A 24,656-nucleotide genomic window follows, 5' to 3' on the forward strand; every position below is an offset into this window, starting at 1 on the left:
GAGTCGGGAGAGCAGAGTGTCTAGAGAAGCCCTGTGCGTTCTCCGTTCGGTTGCTGGCTGCACGACTGAGCTGCTGTCTCCGCCCCAGCTTTTGCTCTCTTCTCCGCTTGCTGGTGTTGGCTAGCTCTGGCTCTCCTGCCCAGGTTAGGCAAGGACATGGGGCTGTCCTGCCAGCATGTCTGCGGTGTCCCAAGACATGGGCCTGCCTCTGGTCTTGGGTGTGTCCTCCCAAGGGTTCTAGAGAAAGTCAGGCAAGTTCAGACGGAATACACGTTCCTCCTTGCAGACTCCCGAAAAGCCCATGACACACACCGTGTGTCCCCTGCCAGTCATTTACCTGCACGACCTGAGTGTGCTTGGCGCACTGAATTAGCTCAAGGACGACACTTTCTCATCCTTAATTCGGAAAATGAATAGAAAGGAGACCCCCTTTTAATTTCTGGAAGCACAGGGAAGATGTTTACCATTCCGCTGCATTCTTGGCTGCTAAGAAATGACAGTGGTTAATGTTCAGGTATTGAGCTGCCCATGGGGGGTGGCGGGTGGGCGGGTGGGAGGCCATGGGTAGTAATATTAGCTAATATTTATTGAGTGCTTTCTGTGTGTGAGGGACCGCTGTGCACTTAGCATGGATTATCTCTTTTTATCCCCCCAGCAGTCCTGTGAAGTAAGGACAGTTGTTAATTTCTGAGGACGAAGGCCCACCATCAAAATGCTAAATAAGCCTCCTGGGGTACACAGTGAATAATGGAGGCAGAATGCAAACAGAACCTGGGTTTCCAAAGGGGATATTTTCCTTCCAGAATCTTCGTGCATCTCTCTGCTCCACTCCCTCTGGGAATCGGTTGGGCATCGTCCACTTTTCTTTTGGAATCTTTTTGCCGTCTCTCTATTAGAAACAGTCTCCATCATTCTGGCCAAACAGTGTAACTAACACGGTAAATGAATATCCAGTGTGAACATTCGTCAAGCATCTGCTTGCTGCCATGTTAGGTTCTGGGAGATAAAGAATTTAAGGATGATAGAGTTGCTGTCCTCGGGCCACTCCCTCGCAGATTGTAATGGAGGAAGCTCAGGGCTACCTACAGATGTTGGCAGTTCAGCGTGAGGCCGGAGATACGGAGAGAGTGAGGCCTGCATGCTTTTAGAACATCCCAGGGCTGATTATTGGGGTACCAGGCAGAGCCATCGGGCCAGAGGAGATGACAGGCTTGGAAGTTAAAATCCACATGGTGTCTGTCACTATGCTGTGGGAGTCCTCAGGGAGGGGCAGCAGTGGGTTCAGCTGTGAGGCACAGAGGGATGATGAGAAAATTGGGAAGGCTGCACAGAGGAGGGAAAGGGCTTTGCAGGATGAGTAGAAGTTCACCAAGAGGGCTGAACAGTTGGAGGGACAGTGGAAGCAGATGCCCCGAGGAGGGTCAGCAAGTGGCATGTCCAGTGTGGCCAGAGTGCTGAGGATGCTGTAGCTGAGGCTGAAAGCTTAAGAGCTCGGACTGTGGGGCCTTAGTCCCGTTGGTGTTATTACCCCTGTGTTATTGGGATTGTGGTTTTGTCACCCATGTGCCGGGACAGGACTGGTGTCTACGTGTAGGGGCACTGAGTGATCGAGGGGCATGCAGCCTCTGACCTACAGGGCGCTCCATACCGGTAGCTCAGGGCGTCACCTTGGACCTGACTGTGAGGCCGTTGACTAAGCCTGCAGGTCTGAGCCAGGGGAGTGACATGATTAGACATGTCCAGCGACCCAGTTCCTCCCGAACGGCAGGTCCTCCGCTTCCGGTGTGTGCCCAGGCGCTGCGGTGCTCTCCCCGTGCACCGTCGCTTTGGCCATGACCCTCCGGGTGCCCGCGAGCTTGCAGGAGAGGGAGCAGGAACACTGAGCTGTGCCGAGCCTGCCGAGGGCCCTGTGGTGACCGTGAAGTCAGGGGACCGGGTTCTGGTCAAGTCTTTGGTCAGTTGGCCACGTGACTGTGGAAAGTCACTCGTGGTCCCTTCTTCCGCCATCCGAATCCGTGTCTCCTCCAGTGTGACGTTGGTGGCAGACAGGCAGATCACCGAGGCCACGTGCTCCCTGGAGCCCGTCTGAAGGATCGCAAGAGTGTGGCCACATGTGGCTAGTCTTGAGCACTCAGGACTCTGCTTCTTTTCTGGTCTCCTCTAAACCTCCCTATGTTCTCAGAGTTTAGAGTGCATGTATTCCTTTTCTGTTTTCTTCTTCTCTGAGACAAAAGGAAGTTCCCGATTCTGCTGGTCCTGGTTCGGTGAACTCGGACAAGCCGCCCCGGTGGGCTGTAGCTGCTTGTCTGCCAGATACACCCTGGGACGACTTCCAAGGGCTGGGCGGGGACAGTGCGAGACCCTGGGCGTCAGGAGCCCTGCACGGGCCGGCACAGAGGATGCCAGTGAGGGCGGGCCCCGGCCCCCGCCTCCCACCACGCCCAGCAGCAGGTGCCCACACTCATCTCAGGCTGCAGGCTCACTCCTGGACCGGGCTTTCTCCAGTGAGTTCTACAGCACCCCTGCATCCCTACCACCTGGGGGACCCATGGAATCGACCCCAGCCGAGGCCTACTGACCAGCCTTGCTGTGCGTGGACCTCGGGGGTCTGTACTGGAACAAGCCCCCAGTGATCACGAGGGCCACTCAGCTGCGAGCCCACGGCCCAGAGAAGCCTTCTGTGTGCCTACTGCCCTGTAGGCCCTTGGTAGGTGCCAGTGATTCTCACACACACACACACACACACACACACACCACCACCACCACCACGAGTGTTGGAATGCCACCCAGGTCCACGGAGCTCTGGACACTTGAGTTCCCTGTCAGGCTTCTTTTCTGGACTACTACTCTGACACGTTTTTGGTGAATTTTCATCTCTGCTGCTTCTTGATTGCTTTTGTTCCCTTTTCTCCCCTCCCTCCCTTCTGCTGTCTTTCCCTAGTGTTCGGGTTGCCTGGACACTCTGCGGCTCCTGACCCCCTGCTGCTGGTGAGCTGGGACATGGCGGGGTGCACCTTCTGAGTGGGGGGGGGCAGGGGGTGAGAGTGGGAGCCACTAGGGTTCCCCACGGGGCTCGCTGGTAGACGGGCAGACGGACACAGCTCCTTTCCTGCCTGGCAAGCCTGGGGGACAGCTCGGCGGCATGGGCTCCCTGTGCCTCGCGCCCAGCCCGTTGGATTTCTGTTCCGTGGTCTCTTCCTCCTGCCCCACTCCCTCCACTTTGGGTTTCATCCGTGTCCTGGGGGCAAGGTAGATGGCCCTGGTTTACTTAGTGACATGTGCCTATGTGGCTTGAAGTAAGACCGGTTTCCGTGAAAGTCAGAAGTGCATTCCAGAGTCACAGCGTGACCTCCCCGGAAGCCCAGCTAATCCAGGTTTTAAAGAGGAGTTGGAACAAAGGTGGTGATTATGGGATGTGTGAGCTGTGGGGTGTGGGAAAGGGCAGGGACAGCAGGATCGCCTGGTGGGAAGCTCTGTTTTGAGGAATCGAGCGAATGGCCCCAGAATGGGATCCAGATGCTAAAGGGAGGCGGGGGCTTGGGGCAGGCATGGACCCGAGGGACCGTGCAGCCCATGGTGCTGGGCTCCATCCGCCCCCCACCCCCTTGCTAGCTGTGTGACGTCGGGCAAGGGGCCTGCTCTCTCCACGCTGCTGTTTCTGTCATTTTGGGATAGGAGTCCTGTCCCTCAGGTTGTGATCATTAATGGGCATTAAATGGGGGAATTACAGGGATCTCTTCTGTGATTGGCGATTAGTCAATGCTGTTTTGAGCATTAACCCTTGCTCTTACCCTGAGCATCTTTTTCCTTCCTCCCAACTGACATCCCTCTCAGGGCCCAAGTGATCGTCATGGAAACAGTGGCAGTCCCGTGTGGAGCTCCCTGAGGCCCCAGGGCACGTGGGCTGCAATTGTTGGTGTAGTCCTTAAGTGGATGGTTTCTCATTGGCCTGTTTCTTTAATGAGATGTGAAGCTCTTTGCAGGCAGGGGCCCACGTGAGATCTTGAGTCTCCCAAGTTTCTTTCCTGGAGAACATGCACGCCTGAGAACCTCTGTACTCTATCTTCAAGGGCAGGTCCTGCTGTTCTGTGAACAACTGCCTCCTTGAGTCATTGTTTGGTGGTTCTGCTCCAGGGTACTTTGCCCCCTTTTTCATGGGGATCTGATGGACATTCGGGTCTTTGTTGACCTTTCCTTGAGGGATATTGTGGGCGAAGGCAAACAAAAGGAAGTGGACAAAAAATACTCCCAAACCTTAAAGGTTTGTCATTTGTAGAAGGAAAGCGTTCGTGATTTTTCTCAGCCCTTTTCAGTATCTGAATCACCTTGAAGCTCTAGCGGGAGGTGGCGGGGAGCTGAGTAGGTGGAAGCCTTCTTTCACTGAGGACCTACTATGTGAAAGGGCTTTACACAGGCCAACTCTGATCCCCCCCAACTCTGTGAGGCAGGACCCATTTGGCAGGTATGGATGGGGGTTCCAGAAGTGAAGCTCCAAGTGTCATGGGTAAACATTGGGTCTGTCCCTTGGCATAGCCTCCCCTCCCCTGCCCTCTGTCTGCCTCTCTTTCTCTCTCTAAATATTGCTGTTGTTATTCCTCTCTGATCTGTTCTAGCTAATGACACAGAAGGTCACTGTGAGGGAACCCAGGGACCTGCTGTTAGGACAATTCGGATCCCTGAACCTGTTCGGGGCCTCAGTTCTCGCGGGTCTGGAGGACAGTTTGTGGGAAGTGCCATGTCCTCACTGGTACCACTCACAGGTTTGTCCTCTCACCTGCGGGTGGGGAGAGGCAGTTGGGGTCAGGTGGTTTTTGGGGAGACCAGCTCCCCATTCCTGTCACGACAGCCCCGAGGCTGGCGGGCATGTTGCCCGGGGAGTCTCTGTTCGTTGACCTTTCCGGCATCTCTGTCTTCTGGAATCTTCTTATCCGGTCACCCTGCCCCCAGTCTGTCCCCCCACATTACCCTTCTGTGGCAGGGCAGCCTCGTGGTTAAACAAAAAAGGCTCTGAGGGGTGCCTGGGTGGCTCAGTTGGTTGGGCGACTGCCTTCGGCTCGGATCGTGATCCTGGGGTCCTGGGATCGAGCCCTGCATCGGGCTCCCTGCTCGGCCGGAGGCCTCCTTCTCCCTCTCCCACTCCCCCTGCTTGTGTTCCCCCTCACGCTGTCTCTCTCTCAATTAAATAAATAAATAAAATATTTTAAAAAACAAACAAACAAACAAAAAACCAAAAAGGCTCTGGAGGCAGGGTGCGTGGGCTCGTATCTCAGCCTGATCTCTGACACTCGTCCTCATTTGAACATGGGTTCACACCTCACAGCGTTGTTGAGGTGACATGACTTACTGCGGCCCATGCTCTTGAACAAGCCCTCAGGAGGTGTGGTTCTTCCCTGCCCTGCCAAGCCTCTGCTCATGCTGCCTTCTGCTGACAGCACCCTGCACCTACCGAGTTAAGGAGCCGCTCCCCTCCCAGGTGCTGTGTGTCCAGCTGTCCTTCTCACTTGAGATTTGCTTCTCATTCTGCATCCCACAGGTCCTAGCTGGGCCTTTACCTCTCTGGTAAGGTCACTTTACCTCTCTGGGCCTCATTTCTCAGCTGCTCAGTGAGGGAATCGAACCAGATTATTCCAAGGTTTCTCCCACTCTGACGTGCAGGGGCCTCTCACATCCGGTAGGTTCTAGTCTCTCCTCCTCTGCCCTGGCTCTGGGCACGCCACCATCACAGCCTGGACACCACCCAGTGTGCTCAGTTACGGACATGCACTGTCTGCACGTTCACTTCTCTGGGTCTCTTGGTACGGCCTGGAAGCTCCCTGAAGGCAAAGATCCTGCCTTTCTCGATTGGCGTGATTTCCAGCTCCCAGCATTATTCCAGCCAACCCTTACGTGAGCAGGTGTCGAGTTCCCAAGTGCCGTGCAGGACTTCTGGAGCCTGGCTGAACCCGAATGCCGGTATTTCTGAAGGCCAGCTCTAACCAGTGTCCATCAGCGCTGTGAGCAGGGCTCCCTTAATGGAGTGCAGGTGAGGGTACCTGGCCGTAGAAGGGCTCATGCTGGGGAGGCTCCCTTGCCCCTCCTGTGTAAGCCCACGGTGTCTGACACGGCACAGAGGATCATCAGACTCTCACTAACATGAGTGAACGGGACTGGGCTCACTTTGCACCTCTCATGCCTAACTGGTGGGAATGACCAAAGTACTGGTGGATCGGGCTGTCTGAAGCTGCTAGTCCATGTGAGCTGTGAGCCCCCCTCGGGCAGCTGTGCGTGCTGAGTGTCTCAGAGACAGCCTCTCATCCACGGGTGGACCCCAGAGGACATGCCTTTCCAATTCCTTATTTTTATTAAGTAGACAAGGGAACACGTTCAGAGAGCTTAAGGGGTGTGCCCACAGCCAGTGACTGACCACGGCATTGCGATTCATACTCGGTTTATTTTGCCCACAAGCCCCACCTCATGCCCCCTGCCCCCTGCATCCCCTGGTTGATGAACTGGGTGAGTGCAAGGGGGAGTGTGTGCTGGAGGCTTGGGAATTCCAGAGCAGCCGATCCGTGTCTTCCCAGCACACGCCAGGGAGAAACTGAAATGAAGCAAGAATAGAGTCTGTCAGTGGGAGGACAGTTGCTGCTTTCTCTGGGAATAGATCTCCGTGATTTATCTTCCCAGGTGAGGCGGGCCCCAGCTCTCAGGGTATCACAGAGAGATAGTGTGACTACGACCAGCAGAATCACTGCCTCTCCCTTCATCAGAGAAAGATTAAGTAGACACCTCTTCTGTGGCATCAGCGACGAAGAAATCCTACCTCCCAAGCGTCGGGGGGGCCCGCTCAGAGTGTCCGGGAGCTGCTGTGTCCTGCCTGATGGCCGCTGCTTTGCCCCACCCGAGGCCAGCGTCCACAGGTGCTGAGGTCACCATCTGCTGATGCTTGCTCCGGCTGACGTGGACAATGCGACTGATCGCTGTTTCAAGAGCAGAGATGGAGGAGAGGGAGAGCGCATGTGTGCACACACACCCATGGAGTCCGGGACGCCGAGCAGCAGAGAGGGGACAGCATGCAGCCAGGCACACCTGGGAGATGCTCCCTCCGGCCCCCACTGCAGACCGTGCTTCTCTCACGCGTGGGTGCCAGGGGCCAGCTGACCCGACTTTGCACAGTCCGTGCCCTGGCCCCCCATTCACCGCTCTGGGCCAACCCAGGACACCTGGAATCTTCCAGTTCCCAGAGCATCCCTCCGTGCATCCCACATTTAAGGGTTACTGGTGTACAAACGTGTGGGCTCAGGTGTTGGGTAGGAAATGGAGGCGGCCTCTTTCTGTTTTTCTTCAAAATGCCCACTGCAGGGGGGCCAGCTGGTGGTACTAGGGAGGGTCAAGAAGGAAATGACCTGTTTGGGCCAGACAGCCCAGGAGGCAGAGGAGAGAGAGAGAGACTCAGCCCAGAGAATGGGGCTGGGGGCTGTATTTTCTTGTAGGGCAGTTCCAAGCAGGATTCCGTGCCACCAGGCCAGAACACGTTTATTTGCAATGTTCCCGGCCCTCTGGGGGCAGGGTCAGCTGCAAGGCAGTGGGCCGTGAAAGTACAGAGGGGCAGAGAAAGCTGTCAAGTGCCGATTCCCAGGCCTTGAGTATTGTTCTGGAGTCTGCAGTGTACTTACACAGGACACACTAAAAAAACGTTAACCAACTTTTCATTGAGGTGTGACATGCACTAGAAAATCCGTGTATCCTAAGTATGTGGATGGCTTGGTAAGTGTTCACAGATGGCACATGGGTGTGTGGCCAGCACCTGCATGAATGGAAGGTCATGAGTGTCTCAGGAGCCGCACCTGACACCTTCCAGTCACTATCTGTCCCACCTCACTCAGGATCACTTTGTCCTGACTTCCCACAGCATAGATGCGTTTAACCTGCTTATGTGTTCACGTCTTACTTTTTTAAAAGATTTATTTATTGGGGCGCCCAGGTCGCTCAGTCAGTTCAGCATTGGACTCTTGGTTTCAGCTTCAGGTCATGATCCCGGGGTCCTGGGATCGAGTCCCGCATCGGGCTAACCGAGCTCTTAATATGTGCCCAGCCCCATGCTGAGCGCTTTATGGTGATGACGTCCCCCCGGCCTCCTAGGTCTAAGAAGTGGGTAGGTGTGATTCGCCCCCATTTTACAGATGAGAAAACTAAGGGCTAAAACCATTTTCCCTGAGTAACATAGCTAGTGAGTTTCTTAGTTTGACTGCAAACGTTGATGTTTTAACCACTAACCTGTATTTCTCTCTTAGGGGCTGATATTTAGATACTTAAACTTCCTTTTGAACCCACCTCCCTCTTGGGTCTAAGAGCTATGTCAGGTGGGTTTAAATGGGACAAAGGGAGCTCATCCTGTGACCCTTGGCCACTGAAGAACGTTTAAAACAGAGGATGGCATGTTGTTTCTATGAGTAATGGCCCCCCAAGAGATGTCCATGCCCTGGTCCCAGGACCTGAGGGTGAATATGCTGCCTTCCATGTCAAGAGGGACTTTGTAGCTAAGATTGAAGCTTAGGACCATGAGCTGGGGTTATCGATCTTGGGTCATCTATGTGGGCCCCATGTAATCATGGGGGTCCTTGAAAGTGGAGGAGGGAGGCCATAGAGTCAGAGAAGGAGGTATCCTGGTGGAAGCAGGGTCAGAGGTGCCATGTTGCTGTATTTGAAGATGGAGGAAGGGAGCCACTTCTGGAAGGTAGAACAGGCAAGGAAACGGACTTTTCTTAGAGCCTCCAGAAGAAACAGCTCTGCCAACCCCCTTAATTATGCCTGGATGAGACCCACGCTAGACTTCTGACCTCCAAAAGTGTAAGATAATGAATTTGTGTTGTGCTATGCCACTAAGTATTTGAAGTTACCGCAGGAACGAAACAGTTGCTCTTGATGACGGTTGCTGAAATGGCCAAGCTCGTGGGCTTTGGAGCCAGGCCGCCTGATTTCAAATCTCTGATGTGTGGTTTTCCAGCTGCGTGACCTTGGGCAGTTTGCTTCACCTTTATGGGCCTCTGGTTTCTCATCTTTCAAATTGGGTAAGAGTAGGCTGTAACCTACAAGGTTGTTAGAGGAGTAAATGAGGATTGTTATGCCCGTGAAATGCCTGGTAGTTGTAGGTACGGTCGCTCCAGGTGGGCGTCCTCACTTGTCCCACAGAATTGGGAGACACACCGGCTCCAGATTCAGGCTCCACTCTTAGCTGTTTGGAGCAAGGCAGCGGCCTGTGCCTCTGTTTCCTTATCTGGAAAATAGAGGCAGGAGTCCCAGGGTGGTGGGGGGATTGTATCAAATGGTGGGCCTGAGCCTTCAGGGGGAGCCGTAGGCCGTCTGTAGGGGGCAGTCGTTCTTACCTTTGGGTGGGTGGTGACTGTTGAACCTCGAGCCCTCTGCATCCTGCACCCACGTGTTTCTTCAGTTATTTTGAGGATAGTTGAAGTACGCCATGCTGGGGAGGCAGAAGTGTCCCCGCATGGCCGGAACAGTCCTGGGTACCTACCGAGCAGGTGCTCAGTGATTGCTGCACACAGGAATATAAAAAGGAGAAGGCCCTAGGCCCTGCCCCGAAGACACTCGTGGTGCAGGAGGAGGCCTGGCCTGATGCCAGAGCTTTGCGGTTGTCTTTAAAAAGAAACAAAACAAAGAACTACTTCCTACCAGCTGACCCCCAACCCCCTCAGCTCTCTGCCAGGACCTCTCAGCCCAGCAGAGGAGCTCAGGACTGTGTGCCAGGCCTGGCCCGACTGCTGACTGCCTAAGCTGGCCCCCTACCCCTTCTTGAACCTTTTCTCCTCTTCTTTAAAATGGGCATACCTCTCAGGGTAGTTTTGGGGAGCCCCAAGCAGTAGAATGTTCCGGATCTGAGAGGTCTTTGGTGCCTGTGCGAAGTGACTCTCCCCTGAAGGCCCCCCGATTTCCTGCCTCACCTCCGTTTGGGGATCAGACCTACAGGGCATTATTTTTAGTGAGTTCCCCTCTAAGTGTATTAGGGTCAAATATAAGGAAGGGAGAAGGACACGACTACTGCTCTGGGTCCATGATTGTAACAAGATTGATTTTTCTTCTCTGCATCCCCAGGCCTGATCTTTGGACCAGAAAGGAATTAAAAAGTTGCCCCTTACGATGGCTGTGCCTTGTCAGTTGCCTGGAGCTGCACTCAAGGATTTCCGGAGCCTTGTGGATTTACAGTGATATTCAGCTGCCTGGGGGAGGACCGTGGAGGAAGCATTGTCTGGAATCACACATTTGGATGCTAATGGCGGTTTTCAGGAAGGCCCTGGCTGAGCGCCTGGCGGATCCCTGCACCTGGACGCCTGTGGGGGACAGAGGACCGCAGCTTCCTGGGACGCCTGAGATCTCTGCCCTTATTTCCGCATGAGTGTTTGGTTGGGTCGCTGCCAGCCTCCCCGAGGGCGCCCTGTGAAACGTAAGGCCCGTCCCCTCCTCGTGCACATGCTCCTGTGTGTTCTATCAGGTGCTCACCTGGGATTTCGGTGACACTGGCCTGGCTGGGGGGGACAGAAGTCACGGTGACCGAGCCGGTTCTCAAGGGGAGATGGCATTTACTGACCTCCCTCCGTGTGTGCTCGGGTGCTGGGTGCGTGGGGGAGACAACTGGAAACTGAAAGGAGCTTCCCTGGAGCACCCTGGTTCCCTGTGCTGATGGGCGTCATCGTGCCCGTCAGCCTTCCCTGACTGCCTGGCTCGTGGGCCTGTCTCCGGACACCAGACCACAGGGGCCTTGAAGTGAGTTTTGAAGACAGAGCATTGTGTCTTCCTGCTGTGGAATGGGCATTAGGCGTGATGGTGAATGAGTTAAGACGTTGAGGGTAAATAGGGAAAGTATGCATGGCTCTGTGCTTAGAGCGAGAAACACACTGTTGAGAGTCCTCAGGCTGCCCGTGGAGCCAGAAGGCCTGGGCTGGGATCTCTGCCCCATACCTGCTGTGTGACTCAGGCCAAGTGACTGCTGGATGCTTTCCCTCTCTCTCTTCAGTAGAAATGATGTGTCATCATCCTTCGCAGGGTTGGTGTCGAGGATCTCAAAATAGATGCTCGCGCTTGGCACGCAGCAGATACTGTGTACGTGGTGGGGTCACTGTGGTTCGGGGGAAGGCTTCTGGGGAGGGGTGGGTATTGTGTGGGCCATGAACCAGAGTCAGGTAGGTCGTGCTGGACTTCACACGGGGTACTGGTTGGCATGGACGGTTGATCGGAGATCACCGTCCCTGGACCTGTGGGAAGGCCGAGTGGCTAGTAGGCAGTAACAGGCAAGGGAAAGGAGCCTTGTGTCCGCATGAGGGAGGGAGCAGTCAGACTTGGACTTCGCCACAAAGGCCGATGGCAGTTCTGCAGTTGGCAAGCAGAAGGACTGGCCCCCCCCCCCCCCACCTCCCCGGTCCTGACTTGGCAGCTCTGATGTTGGTGACTCGGAGGGATGTTGCCTTAGCGTTGGGCTCCCTGTGGGAGAATGGCAGCTCAAACCTCCAGTGTCCTGGTGCAGGTCACCTGGGACCACCTGGCACATGGCTGCCAAGACCGCAGTGAGGTAGGGCCTGGGGTTTGATTCTGAGTTCCCGGTTCCACTCATGCCCAGTGGCACTTCTCAGCAAGGCTTTCCCTGATCTCCTAGTGGAAATAAGGTCCCTATGGTCCCTCCCCACTATTCTCAATCAGAGCGCCTAGATGTGTTGTGATGTGTTGCTCACATACACAGGTTGTCTGATTTCGTGTCTTTCTTCCCCACCCTGGAAAGCAGTCTCTCTGAGGTCAGGAAACAGGTTTGTCTGGAGGCGACTTATTTATTGTATCTCCCTTGATCAGATCACAGGGTGACTCTTAGTGGTTTTATTTCGGTGTTCCTGAAAAGGACAGACAAAAGGGAAGTGCTCTCTTTTTGAGCATCTATATAACTTCATCAGCCCACCGTCCTACTAGGGGGGCAATGATGTGTGCATTGTACAGCAGAGAACTGGGAGGTTTCGTGGGGCCACGTAACTCACCCGAGGTTCCTAATCCACAAGAGCACTGAGCAGGAAGCCAGGAGCTGCCTGGTGTTTTATGCTGAATCACGCCAATTCAGCTGAAGGGTAAAGACTTTTCCTTCGCGGTCTTTAGAAGGGCGTGTGTGCGTGTCCGCACGCGTGTGTGCGTGTAGCACGGTCTGCTGAGGAATGCTCTTGGACTCCTCAGAACTGGGTACCCTCTCTGTCCTCCAGGAGAGACAGACTTTCAGTAAGGACTCCCTCCTGTGTGAGGAGGCAGGATGAAGTGGGGCCGGGGTTGCGGTCCAGCCCCTGGAGGCTCACGGCCTGCGAGGAGCCTGTGCCCTGGGTAGGTGGGGATTTGTAGCCCCCTGTGATGGGTGTGACACCCACCGTACCACGGCCAAACAGGGCAGGGAAGGGAATCGTCTGAGGAGGGGGCTGTTGAAGGTCTGGGAGCACCCTGAGGACGGGGAGGCTTGGCTGGGTTTGCAGTGGTGAGCAGAACAGTCCTGGGGGCCTGAGGGCCTCAGCTAGAAGAGTTGGGAGCATGGGGGCGCAGCCCTGCCCCCAGGCCTTTGCACCTTCTTGCTCTTTTTTCCTACCCTCCTGCTGTGGCAGCTGTGCCCCCGCTTATCACATGACCCAGAACCCCACTTCTGTTTTTATCGGTTGCTCCCCAGAACAAACCCATTGTGGTCTGGGTTATCTCCTGCTCCTCCCAGGAGGACAAGGGTGGGCTCTGCATCGGAAGATGCAGAGGGTCCTGGTGAGGAATAAGGCTCTGCTGGGCCCCTCCTCTCTGGCCGCTGAGTCCCTGCCCCACATCTGCAGGGCTGTACCCTGTGGACATTGACAGAGAAATGAAAACCATTTCTTAAGCCACACTCTGTGCAGGGCATGTGGCAGATGCTATTCCATTCCAAGCCCAGAACAGACCTGTGGGGTAAGCACGGTTAGTCTGATGTTTTCCTCTTGACATAACTGGAACACAGAAAGGCAGAGCAGTTCTCAGGGCAGGACTTGAACAGTTCTCTCGGAAGCCAGAACCACCGGGCCTCCCTGTCTGGAGCTGAGGGACCCATTTCTGCTTCCTTCTTGGCCCCTGGTGACGGTGTGACCTCGGGCAGGTTACCTCTCTTCTCTGGGCCTTCATACCCCTTACTGGTAGGGAAACCGTCTACTTTCTGAGTCCGGACCCTTGCGAGTGAAAGCAGCACGCCAACATTTGCTCTGGGACGACAGGTATAAATCAGGTTGTCGCTGGGCAGACTCCACCCAGTGGCCCCCGGACTTATCAGTTAGATGGTGGACGGTGCTGCTGGTGCTGCTGGTCCTGGTGCTGGTGCTGCTGGTCTTGCACTTGGTGCTGGTCCTGGTGCTGGTGCTGGTCCTGGTGCTGGTGCTGGTCCTGGTGCTGGTGCTGCTGGTCTTGCACTTGGTGCTGGTCCTGGTGCTGGTGCTGGTGCTGGTCCTGGTGCTGGTGCTGCTGGTCTTGCACTTGGTGCTGGTCCTGGTGCTGGTGCTGGTGCTGGTCCTGGTGCTGGTGCTGCTGGTCTTGCACTTGGTGCTGGTCCTGGTCCTGGTGCTGGTGCTGGTCCTGGTGCTGGTGCTGCTGGTGCTATTTTCTGTGTCCGCGGCGGCCCCTCCAGGTCCCCCTTTGCGGCTGCGTGGGCAGTTTGCATTTCTGCGTATAGCACATGAGCTTGGCCTCATCTCCCTATCTCACAAGTCCATCTTTAGCTGCTTGGAGGAGCCCGTCTCTCTTTGAGCTCAGTTCCCCCAGACTGCTGCCAGAGCTGACCCTCTATTTATTTGCTTATTTTCGCTGGGCCCCTGTGGTGATTGACAGCACATACACTCATCCAGGGGCTGGGGGTGCAGTGCTGCCCTCCCAACAACACAGACACCCCAAGCCAGCGTTCCTAGAGATGGCTTATTGCCCTGGACCTGTTCCCTAACAGGGGAGCCCGGGTCCCCTGGAGTCTGCACGGGCTCAGCTGAGGGAAGGGCTGTGACTCATTCTCCAGGCTGAATCTGCAGCCCAGGCTTCTCAGCAAACAGCCATGAGATTGCTTCATGGCTGGTGTTTATTAATGTCTGGAAATGTGCCTGGTTAACCTTCCAATCCGGCGAGGTGGGTGTGGTGCCCCTTTTCTGTATGAAGAAACTGAGGCTCAGAGAGATCCAGAAAGCTTCCCAACTTATCACTTATCTCTGGAGAGAGCAGAGAAGCTGGTACACACACTCCAGTCTGTTAGCCTTCAACGTCCCTTCGCCTGCTGGGCCAGTGGTTCTCAGTGTGTGGGGAGCTGTTCAAGATGTCTTTAGGTTATTGAGGGGCAGGCTGACTTAAAAAAAAATAATTCTTTTATATTTACCTTCTCTTGAATTAGAAAAAGATCACAATTGACATAGGAGACCTGTTATTTTGCAGTTATCACAGCGTAGGGCTTAGATTTTTGAGTTTAAAAAAAGGGCCAATTTTGTAAAAATATTAAGGTAGCAGCAAGTAAACACAGCCCTCTTGAAGAGGGCCGAATTTGGAGTGCAGTCCTCCGTAGTTTGTGCCCCTCCGGCTGCATGGCTCTGGCCACATCCCCGGAGACGGTGTCTCTCTGCCCCTGACCCGAGTGGGTCTACGCTCTGCTTCATGTAGGAACATGTCTGCGCCGTAGTTCACCGTGATCCTCCCTAAATCCAGAAGATGCACGATGAAGGGACTACACAGCTCAGTCCGAAGCTAGATGGAGAACAAAAAGAATCTCAGAACGATAGGACTTTATAATCCTATAATTCTGCTCGAATTGACGGCAGCCTCTGATCATGGCATGGGCAATTCATTATATTTATTGAGCACCCAAAGTTTTCCAATCACCTCCTCTATTACTGTCTGAGGTTGAATTATGAAATAGTAAATATTCCGCCTATGAAGTCCATTGGTGACTCATTCACTCCTTTTTTCACTCATTTCTCCTCGGTAAATAGGGAATAATATTAGCTACCCCATGGGTTCATTGTGAGAATTACATAAGAGAACATATTGAAGGGCTTAATTCAGTGCCTGACATATAATAAGCACTCAGGGAATACCAGCTGTTTTTAAATAAAATGTTGAAATGGAATTAGAAAATCAAAACCTGTAGGCATATAGAAACAAGAGCATTGAGGATGAGTGAGTTACTAAAATTTAACATTAAATTTTGCTCTGACTTCCTAGTTAGCCCAACACACTGGGTGGGTTCTGTTTGTCTGCGTATGTCAAGGGTTGGCTGACTTTTCTGTGAAGGGCTAGGTAGTAAATATTTTTGGCTTTGTAGGACACATAGTTCTGTCACCACTAGTCAGTTCTGCCTTTGCGTCCGGAAAGCAGGCATAGCCAGTAGGTAAATGAATAGGCATGGCTGTGTTCCAATAAAGCTTTATTTATAAGGACTGGCCCTCGGCCCATAGGTTGTAGTTTGCCCCTTGGTCTAAATGAGGGAAAACTGTTTGTCATTGAAAAAGAACAACTTCTGGATTATAAACACTGAGAAAAATTTGTTACAAGATATAGTCTTTTTTTTTTAAGATTTTATTTTTAAGTAATCTCTACACCCAACGTGTTGGACTTAGAACCTTGAGATCAAGAGCTGCATGCTCTACCGACTGAGCCAGCCAGGTGCCCCAAGATGTGGTCTTTATATGAAGCTTGTTAAACAGTGTACGGACAGTGCTTTCATTGGGTTTTATGGAAAATACAGAAGACTTTGGCATTGCTAGTTCTTTTACCATGTATTTGGCAAACATTTATTGAGGCCTTACTATATCTCAGCCTCTGATGTTGACCCATCGTGGAACATAAAGGCACATGCATTTTGGCAGGGGATACTGCATTAGCAAGGGGTCATCTCAGCAATGATGCAGGGAGGTCAGCTTAGATTGTTTGCGGTGTCGGATGCACTGCCCAGTTCCTGAATTACACACAGGCCTTAATGCTAATGTAAGTGGTCTGCCTGGGTTCCAGGCCCACCAGCTGCTCAGCATCCTACCTCTCAAAGCGGATGGGAGTGTCAGATGAGATCCTTGCCCTCTTAGAGTGATACCTGCAATTACTGGAAGAATGTGGTCTTTAGAGCAAAACACAACCAGGTTTTGAAGCAGTGCCTTTCCATAGCTGTGTGACCTTGCTCTAGTTCCTAAACCTCTCTGAACCTCACTTTCTTTATCTGCGAAGTGGGAACCATGACACTGCTGAATCTCTAGTTCTTACCTCAGTGTGGTCAGCTAATATTTACTCTCTAAATGTTAGTTCTTCCCTGGGGGGGCCTGGTGGCTGCTGGCCTTACCTCTCCCTTATCCCAGGAAACCGGGTCCTGGCTTTTCAAGCTGGAGCCTGTGGATGTGAGGATTTCAGCCCCCTTCTCTCCGGTGAGTGTTCAGGGTAAGAAGGCTTGAGAAAACACTGGCCTGAGGAATTCCGAAGTTAATGAAGGGAGCGATTCCAGAACGGTCTCTGCTTGACCTCTCACCCTTTCTCCAACCCCCTGTTATCCCTGAGCGAGTTTGGAGGCAATCAAAGGATTATAGCAACTGCATAAAACAGCTCTCCCGCGGTGGGGCAGGACTGTGGCCTTGGCCACTGGGCCAGGGCAGGTGACTCTGAGTCTTCCTTATGGTGCCTGGTTAACCTGAGAAGGTCATTGGGAGCCACCAGGGTGGGCAAGGCAGGCCATCATGGGAGAAGGAGAGCATATTTGACAAAGTTGGAGGGATAATTGTCAGCTATAAAGGTGGGGGGGGAGTAAGGGACTGTGTGAGAAATTTGAAAGACCCAGGTGCCTTTATTTATTTATTTTTAAAAGATGTTATTTATTTATATATTTGACAGAGGGAGGGAGAGAGAGAGAGAGCACAAGCAGGGAGAGCAGCAGGCAGAGGGAGAAGCAGGCTCCCCGCCAAGGGAGGAGCCCAATGCGGGGCTCAATCCCAGGACGCTGAGATCATGACCTGAGCCGAGCGCAGATGCTTAACCTACTGAGCCACCCAGGCACACCGACCCAGGTGCCTTTTTTTAAAAAAAAAAAAAAAAGGAAACTTTTTCCCATTATTCTGACTTCAGGACCCAAGAGGTGTACTCGGTTAGGACTAGTGGGGTACGATACAGAGGGCAGGCTCTTGTTGACTGATAGAGTTTCCAGATGCGTTCTCCATTTCCGGCTAATGGAAACTTCAGGGGAAAGGCTTTGGAGCCTAGAGCTGGGCAGGAAGATTGCTGTCGTTGATGGACTGCATTGGCTGAGGCTCGCTGGCTGCTCTCTGGGTAGTGGGTTATTTCCTCTGGTGGGTGGGGGCTGGGGATGCTTTGTCCCCTTTCTTTTTCTGGTCATATTGCCTGGTTTTGCAGGACAGTGGCTGGGGGTGGGGGTCTTTCCCTCTCATGTCTGTGTCTGCTCTGTCTGTCGCCATCTTATGACCCCCCCCTCCCCCGCCGTGGGGTGGGGGTTCTGGGGAGAGGGGGTCAGCTCTACCTGATTACCAGGAACTGCCCTGACCCTCCCCTTCCCTGCCGGAGGCTTATCCGGCTCCAGCCAGAGCAGCTGCTCTGGTGAGCTCCCTGGGGTTTAGCAGGAGACAGACAAATAAACATCAGCCAGGACCAGCTCCCAGCTTTCTGCGCACCCAGGGGCCCGGACACTGTGTTGCATTTCCAGAGAACGGGATGATGCTCATTGTAAAAAGAATTTTCCTGATGGAGAGATGCTCTAGGGAGGTTGTCCGGGAACGTTAGAAAGTCAAGGACCATGTGTATGTCCTGGGGCTTCCTGGCTGTGTGACCTTGGGGGGGACACTTGGTCTTTCTGGACCTTACTTTCCTCCTACCTGGAGCTGGTCCTTGCGAAAATTATGTGACCTGAGATGTGAAGTCTGGCCAGTTACGAGTCCCCGCCTCTGAACCTGACACAGAGTAAACCCTGAACTTAAGTCCGATTTGCCAGTAGGTTCCTTTTGTGACTGCCCTGTTTTCCAGTTGTTGAGTCAGCTCAGGCGGTTCCTGGGACTTCTCTGAGGCTCCAGCTCCTCGTCTTTCGATGAGGTGGTGGTCCATGTTTCCTGTCCCTCATGTGCTTGTTGAAAGGACCAAAGGAGTCGCCCCTGGGAAAGTGCCTGAGAGCCGGCCCGCGTGGCCGTTGTTGGACTGTCATGGCTGAGCCTGATCTCTTGGCAGTGGAGTCTGGAGGTGACACAGGTGATGGGTTCGAGCACATTGCTCAAGGTTAAGGCCAGGTGTGTTCGGGACGCGGGCGGCCCTACGTCCCTCGGAAGCCATGCTGGGATGCTGGGCACACTGTGAGGGCCACCAGCTCTGCTCTCCTCTGCTTCCCGAGTCCTTCAGACTGACTTGCCAGGCTCTAGAACCTGCTCGGATTGGGGGATTGTTTGTCTCTTTGCATGATATCCAGATCTGAGGCCCAAAACAAGAAGCCGTAGAGGGTCATTTAACAGACTCCCCCATTCCTACCCCAGGATTAACCGGGCTTAAATGAGGTGGCGTGTGTGCTTTGGATCTTTGTTTCTGAAGAAATAAGAACAATTTAGAGATACAGTGGAAGCTTGTGGGCTCTCCGCTCCCCTTCCAGTCCCTTCCCTTCCCAGAAGTACCACTCTTCTGAACGTGGGCTGCAGTCGGTCGCGCCTCACCCTTTCTTACAGATCTGTTCGTTCCTTCATGCTCCTCCTGGTGGATTTTGGGTCCTTTCCAGGTTTTTGCTACTGTAAACAGTGCTGGGGGCAGTTTCCTTGCACACGCATGTGTGGATGTCCCCAGGGGCATGATGCACGGGGACGCACACTTTCCGCCTTGTCAGGCGTAGCCCTGCTGCCGTCCCATTGGGACCCCCTGCATGCTGGCGGCGGCGGGGGGGGGGGGATTCTCCCTGCGAGCTGGGGAGCTCTTTAAGTGATGCTCGCCGCTGCGTCCCTGTGTCCGGTTCGCAGTGCCTGGTAGCAGCACCAGCTCCCTACTTGTAGAATGAGGTGAATTCTGGAAGGAGATGAGGTTGGCACGGAGGGCAGGACCAGAGTCAGGGCATCAAAGAAGCAGTGCCACGGCTGCCCCCTGCCGAAGCGTGGGCAGCAGAGAGAAGGAAAGGAGTGGGGGTGGTGGAGAAACGGGCGCTGAAAGCTGAAGGGGTGGCTGGGCCAGGCGTCACTAGGCTGGCTCTTGGGGGACTGGATGAGGCCACGTCTGTGCAGGTGTGGACAGCCGAGGAGGAGCTGGGGACCCCACTGCGGGGGACGTGGGTGTCACCGAGACCACCGTGGGAGCCAGTCTCAGCCAGGAGGGGGCTTGGTTTCCAGCCAAGCCTGTGTCTCAGGAACAGTAAAGGAGAGTAGGGTAACAGGGCCGTTAGTGGATGGCGTGGAGAAGAAAGTGCTGGAAGGAAGATCCATGCTGAGGAAAAGCTGAGAGAAACGAGAGCGTGAGAGAGGGTCAAACACAAAGTGAGAGCCCTCTCCCCCCCGTTTTTTGAATGAATTAGAAATGGAAAATTTGGGTTTGGTAAGGGGAAAATAATGTGTATACTGTGAAATAGCCTGTTTTCTTCTTCTTTTTTTTTTTTTTTTAAAGATTTTATTTATTTATTTGAGAGAGAGAGAGACAGCATGAGAGGGGAGAGGGTCAGAAGGAGAAGCAGGCTTCCCGCTGAGCCGGGAGCCCGATGTGGGACGCTGGGATCATGACCTGAGCCGAAGGCAATCGCTTAACCAACTGAGCCACCCAGGCGCCCTAGCCTGTTTTCTTCTTAAACCTTTTCTCTGATGGTAACATGAATAAAGGTCTTTGGAGAAAATATAGAATATATAGAAGGGCATAATGGTTGAAAACAGTGTCCATGATGCTCCACTGGGAGCAGCCCCTGCTAGTCGTAGGGTGACCCACTCGCCCGGGTTGTTCCGGGGTGTTCCTGGTGGCAGCACTGGAAGCCCCACCTCCTGGGACTCGATGGCCTCCTGCCGTCCCTGGGGCGCGCGTGGCCTGAGGGGTCACCAGGCCCTCCCCCTCCTGCTTTGTAGGTGGGTGCCCATGCCTCCCACCTGCAGGCCTCGTGGGTGTGCCGAGCATCCCTGTCTCTGCTGGGGACGGGGTGCAGGCCACCACGTGATGCCCGGGGGTGAGGTCCAGGGGGAGCCTCACCTGGAGAAGAGAATGCGCATTACTTAAGTGTCTGGAGGGCAGGCAGTTCCTAACAACCCTGTAAGGTCTTTGCATTCGGCTCGTCTTTGTCAAGCACCTACTAAGTGCAGGGCACCGTGCTGAGAAATCGAGGCCCTGTGGGTTTGTCGAGTACATATTTGCTTCCTTTTGGTAGTTTTCGTGGCTTCACGTTATTCAGTCACTGTAGCAGCTCCGGGAGAGGCTGTTGCTGTCACCCCTGCCTGTTCTGCAGGTGAGGAGCGGAAGGGCAGGTTAGCGCACCCCCCCACCCCCCCGGGTGTACCTGACGCACGGTCTAAGTCTTCTGGGTCACTTCATATGCAACAGAGTGTGGTGGCTTCAGGGGGCCTGGCGCTAGTCTTGGCCCTTTCATTTGCTAGATGGGTGGCCTTGGGCCAGTTACTTAACTTCCCAGCTGTAAAGTGGGGTCATCATGGCTCTTCTGTTGAGGTTGAATGTTTGTGTCTTCCCCACGTTTTTATGTTGAAGCCCTAAGCCTCAGTGATGGTATTCGGAGGTGGGAGCTTTGGGAGGTGATAAGGCTCAGAGGAGGTCATGAGGGTGCCCCCCACCTCCCCGCCCGCAGTGGGGCTAGTGTCTTTGCAAAGAGGAAGACACAGAGATCTCTGTCTCTTTTTTATGCTTACACTCCAAGGGGAGGCCAGTTGGTGGCAGCTCTTGGGATGAACTGGGTCCTTCTTCCTCCCCTTGTGAGCGCCTTTTCCGCCCTGCCTTCGCGCACCGACCGTGTGTTAGGGCATTCTTGCAAAAAGCCTCGAGAGCCAGAGCAAGACTAGAAGAAACTGGCTGGCTGCTTGCCTGCAGGCTGAATGAAGCCCTTCCTGGGGTTTCAGTAGCTCTCTAGTTAGCACCAAAGTAAACACCTCCCACTGGCGTGGAGGTTCCCAGGTGACATTGCATTTTGGATTCAGGGAGCCCTGGCGTGTTGCATCTTCCTGAGGATGTATAACGTTTAGATAGCAACAAAGGTAAAAGGGAAATTCAGGCTTGGGCGGGGCAGGCTGTACCCCTTTGGTGTGATGAGTGGGTGAGACATGGCTTAGGGACACTTCTGATGTCCTGTGTTCCCAGGTTGTTGTGATGAGAGGGGCATCAGCAGGCAAGGGGAAACTGTTTTGCTGCCCAGAGAAGCCAGTGTTCTCCTGATGCTTCCATGGTCTAGTGTTTGAGTCTTATTCCCGTCCGTTCTGTGCGATGGGAAGGTCTTGGGCGTCACGTCATAGAGGCTGTGGATGTGTAGACATTGGTTGCACGGTGTTTGTATGTTAATTACCCTTTATTGAATGGCTTTTATGTGCCAAGACTTAAATAAAGCTTCCAGCAACCCCAAGAGGTAAATGCTGTGGGACTCTCATCTCACTGCTCTGAGAACCGAGGCTTGGACAGGTTAGGGCACCCAGCTAGTGAGGCCGAAGCTGGGATTCTGAGCGTCCCTGGGACTCCCAACCTCGTTCCCCAGGCACCTGCTCCCTGCCCCGAAAATGTCACAACCTATCACGTGAGATGCCAGGACTCTGGTCCCATATGGACAGAGGGGGCCCTGGGGGAGGCTGGATCTTTGCACCTGATGGAATGGACCCTAGCCTGCTATATTTACAGTCCCGTTCTCCTGAAGGGACTCCAGAAGTCAACCACTTTGGGGGGGTGGTGGTGGTAGTGACCGGAAGTTACATCCCAGCTCTGTTGGTTTGCTGGGTGCACATGGGCCTGGGGGCCATCAGGGAGAAGGGGGTTGGGGCAGGCAGGGCTGGTGGGCAGAAAAAAACCTACTACAGACAATCCAGACTGCACTGTGGATGGACTCGTGGATTATTATAGAGGCTCAAATGACCAGATTTGGGTCAGTAAGCCTGGGCTGCAGAAAGAGAAATGTGAAATCTTTATATTTTTCCATGAAGTCTTCATCATTTTAAAGGACCCTGTTTTCTTGGTTACCCCTCTAGGGATGGTGGGTGTGGGGTCTTCCCAGCCAGAGATTTGTGGCAGTGGTGAGGAGGGAGGGTGTGGTGGGGCCGGGGTGGGGTGGGGGTGGCAGGGACTGAGGGAAAGGAAGAACAGGATAGGAGTGTGCACATTCCACACCCAGCTTGTTCCTGGTTTAACTTTCTCCCCGAGAGAGAACAAGGGGCCGATTCACGTGGCCCGAGTGGCTTCCCTCAACCCGGAGCCGGAGCCGGGTTCCTGTGCCTTCCAGTGACTCAGGAGGAAATTCCATCATGCATCATTCATGCCGTTCTCTATCTTCATATTGTGGCTGCCTCATCTTTCTGGAATTTGCCTTTTTTCTTTCTTTTTCTGGGGCATCTGGGGAGGCAACATGTGGTATGACTCCAGGAAGCACAACCCAGCTTTGGTCTTCATGCGCGGCCGCCTCCAGGCGTCCCGGGCCTCGTGTTCCAGGGGTGGTCGGTGTTGGCAGCGTCGGGCCTGGTGACTCGTGCATGGTGTTCCTGTTGTCTTCGAGGCTCTGCACCCGGTTCTCCACCCCCTGGGGGGACCTCTGGTTCAACACTCCCATCATCTGGGACCTTGAGATTGCATCTCTTGGGATGGCCGGCTTCCTGGCGTGCTTCCCTGGATGGAGGAGTCACCCGAGGTGTCTGGACCCTGGCATGCGGCCGTGGGGCCCCTGCCACGAGGAGGTGAAGCAGGCCACTCTCACCAGTGCGGAGAGGGGACGGGCGTTCTGATGCGGTGCTTTCTGCCTCGCCCAGTCCCCACCGATCTTGGCTTTAGACCCAGCCTCCTCTGGCTCCCCCCGCAGGTCTGGTTGCCCCGTCCCCCTTGCTCACAGGCGTTTACCTGCTTTTTGCTACAGCATGCTCCCACCGCGTGGGTCTGGCTTTTCCGTGAGCCTGGAAGCTTGTCTGGTGGGAGGACCAAGTTTGGGCTCACGTTGTATTTCAAAGCCCTTAGTGTGGGGCCAGCCCATGTTCGCTGCTGGATGAACTCTCAAGAGACCGGTTGAGACTTCTCCGAATTAAAGGGGATGGGGTCACACAGGCCTCTCTCCCCCTTTATAGATCAGCTGCTATTTATCATTCAGATAATCAATGAGTATATGTGGATGTCTGCTGTGTTTTCAGGGTAGGTACTAGAAAGGCACAGCTGCCCCTCCCTAAAGTGGGAAAAACAGCAGGAAAACCAGTCTAGTACAGTGTTTCAAGTGATGTGTCTGAGCGTGAGAAGGCCTGAGTTTGAATCATGGCCTTGTTACTGACGAGCATGTGACCCGATACCAGGCACTTCTCTGAGCCTCAGTTTCCCTAGCTGCAGAATGGGAGTAAAGAAAGCTAGTGTTCACATCTGGAGATTATTTTAATGAGCTGGCACTTGCATAATGTTGAGCATGTCGGCAAGCTCTCTGGAGAGAGACCCGTGGGCATCTCTTGTTCATTTAAAAGCTAAGTGGATGGGATGCACCTTTGAGAACTGCAGCTCTGCTTGCGGGGGAGGTCAGTGCTGTCCTTGGTGGGTGTGGTGGTGCGGAGCAGGATGGGGGGGTCCTGGAATGCGGAGGCTCGTGTGTTGGAAAGCCGGGCCGTGGGCAGCCCCTGCAGAGACACTGGGATGGGAGAGGGAACCAGGACTCCCCTCTGGGAGGCAGTGACCAGCCTCCAGGAGTGGAGGGTTGTGAGGAAGATGCTGGGCCTCAGGCTTTTGGAACCAGACAGAAGCAGGGCACTCACGCTCTTGTTCTTTGAGGACTGTTTGTACATCAGCCCTGTAGGTGCCGCAGTTGTCACTGCGGCCAAGATTCGGCATGTGCCTGCTGCGCCAGGGGAGGTAGTTTTTCTGATGAGGCCGGGGGGAGAGGCTGTGCATGTGAGGGGTGAGCCCCCAGGTGCCGGTGGTGGGGTGCAGGGGTGGGCCCAGGCACACCGTGTGCATCATCACCCTTGCCCTGAGATCAGCTCTGCCACATTAGGGTGGGAAGAACAGTTGGCAGGATGCCGAATTAAGGCTCCACCCTCGACTCAGGAGAGGAGGGTTGGGGTGCTGGGGGTTGGAAGCAGATGTGCATGAACTTGCGGGGGGGAGGTGGTGATGAAAATGTGCACCAGGAGGGGATGCTTTTGGAGCTTGTTTTTGTTCCTGAAAGAATTGACTCACTTTCTGTTTCCTGGGCCCCTGAGCTGTGGTGTCCGCATCCGCAAACTGGGGGTGAGAACCTCTATTCCATGGGGCAGGTGTGAAATCCTGAGCTGAGATGGTCAAGCTTGTAGGAATCTGGGAGAACATGCTAATGCCTTCCTCTTTTCTGAACTGTCTTCATTTGCTGGGAATCTCTATCAGATGGACAACTGCAAAGCCCCCACTTGTTGGATCAGTGAAATTAAATGACTCGCTGATGGTAATAATTCGATTAGTAGCTAATAATCATAGCCGACATCGATCCAGTGGTTAAGTCCTGGCCATCTGTTATATAACTTAATTCCTGA

General features: G+C 54.1%; 1 protein-coding gene across 30 annotated transcripts in view; it reads left to right on the forward strand.

Moving 5' to 3' along the window:
* LOC115938771 (uncharacterized) overlaps positions 1-24,656 on the forward strand; it is a 331,027-nt gene that overhangs the window by 54,690 nt on the left and 251,681 nt on the right. For 27 of the 30 annotated variants that reach the window (XR_014144403.1, XR_014144411.1, XR_014144392.1 and 24 more), the window contains exon 2: positions 10,087-10,831. Coding sequence is in view for 3 of the 30 variants with exons in the window: in XM_081816542.1 (XP_081672668.1) it covers positions 22,793-22,856 (64 nt within the window). In the remaining 27 variants the exon portion in view is untranslated. Of the gene's footprint in view, positions 1-10,086; positions 10,832-22,255; positions 22,857-24,656 lie in introns of those variants that run through there. The other 3 variants (XM_081816542.1, XM_081816543.1, XM_081816544.1) reach the window with 1 other exon arrangement.

This window comes from Leptonychotes weddellii, chromosome 4 (genome assembly GCF_054177405.1).
Source record: "Leptonychotes weddellii isolate Sample4059 chromosome 4, ASM5417740v2, whole genome shotgun sequence".
Classification (NCBI taxonomy): domain Eukaryota; kingdom Metazoa; phylum Chordata; class Mammalia; order Carnivora; family Phocidae; genus Leptonychotes; species Leptonychotes weddellii.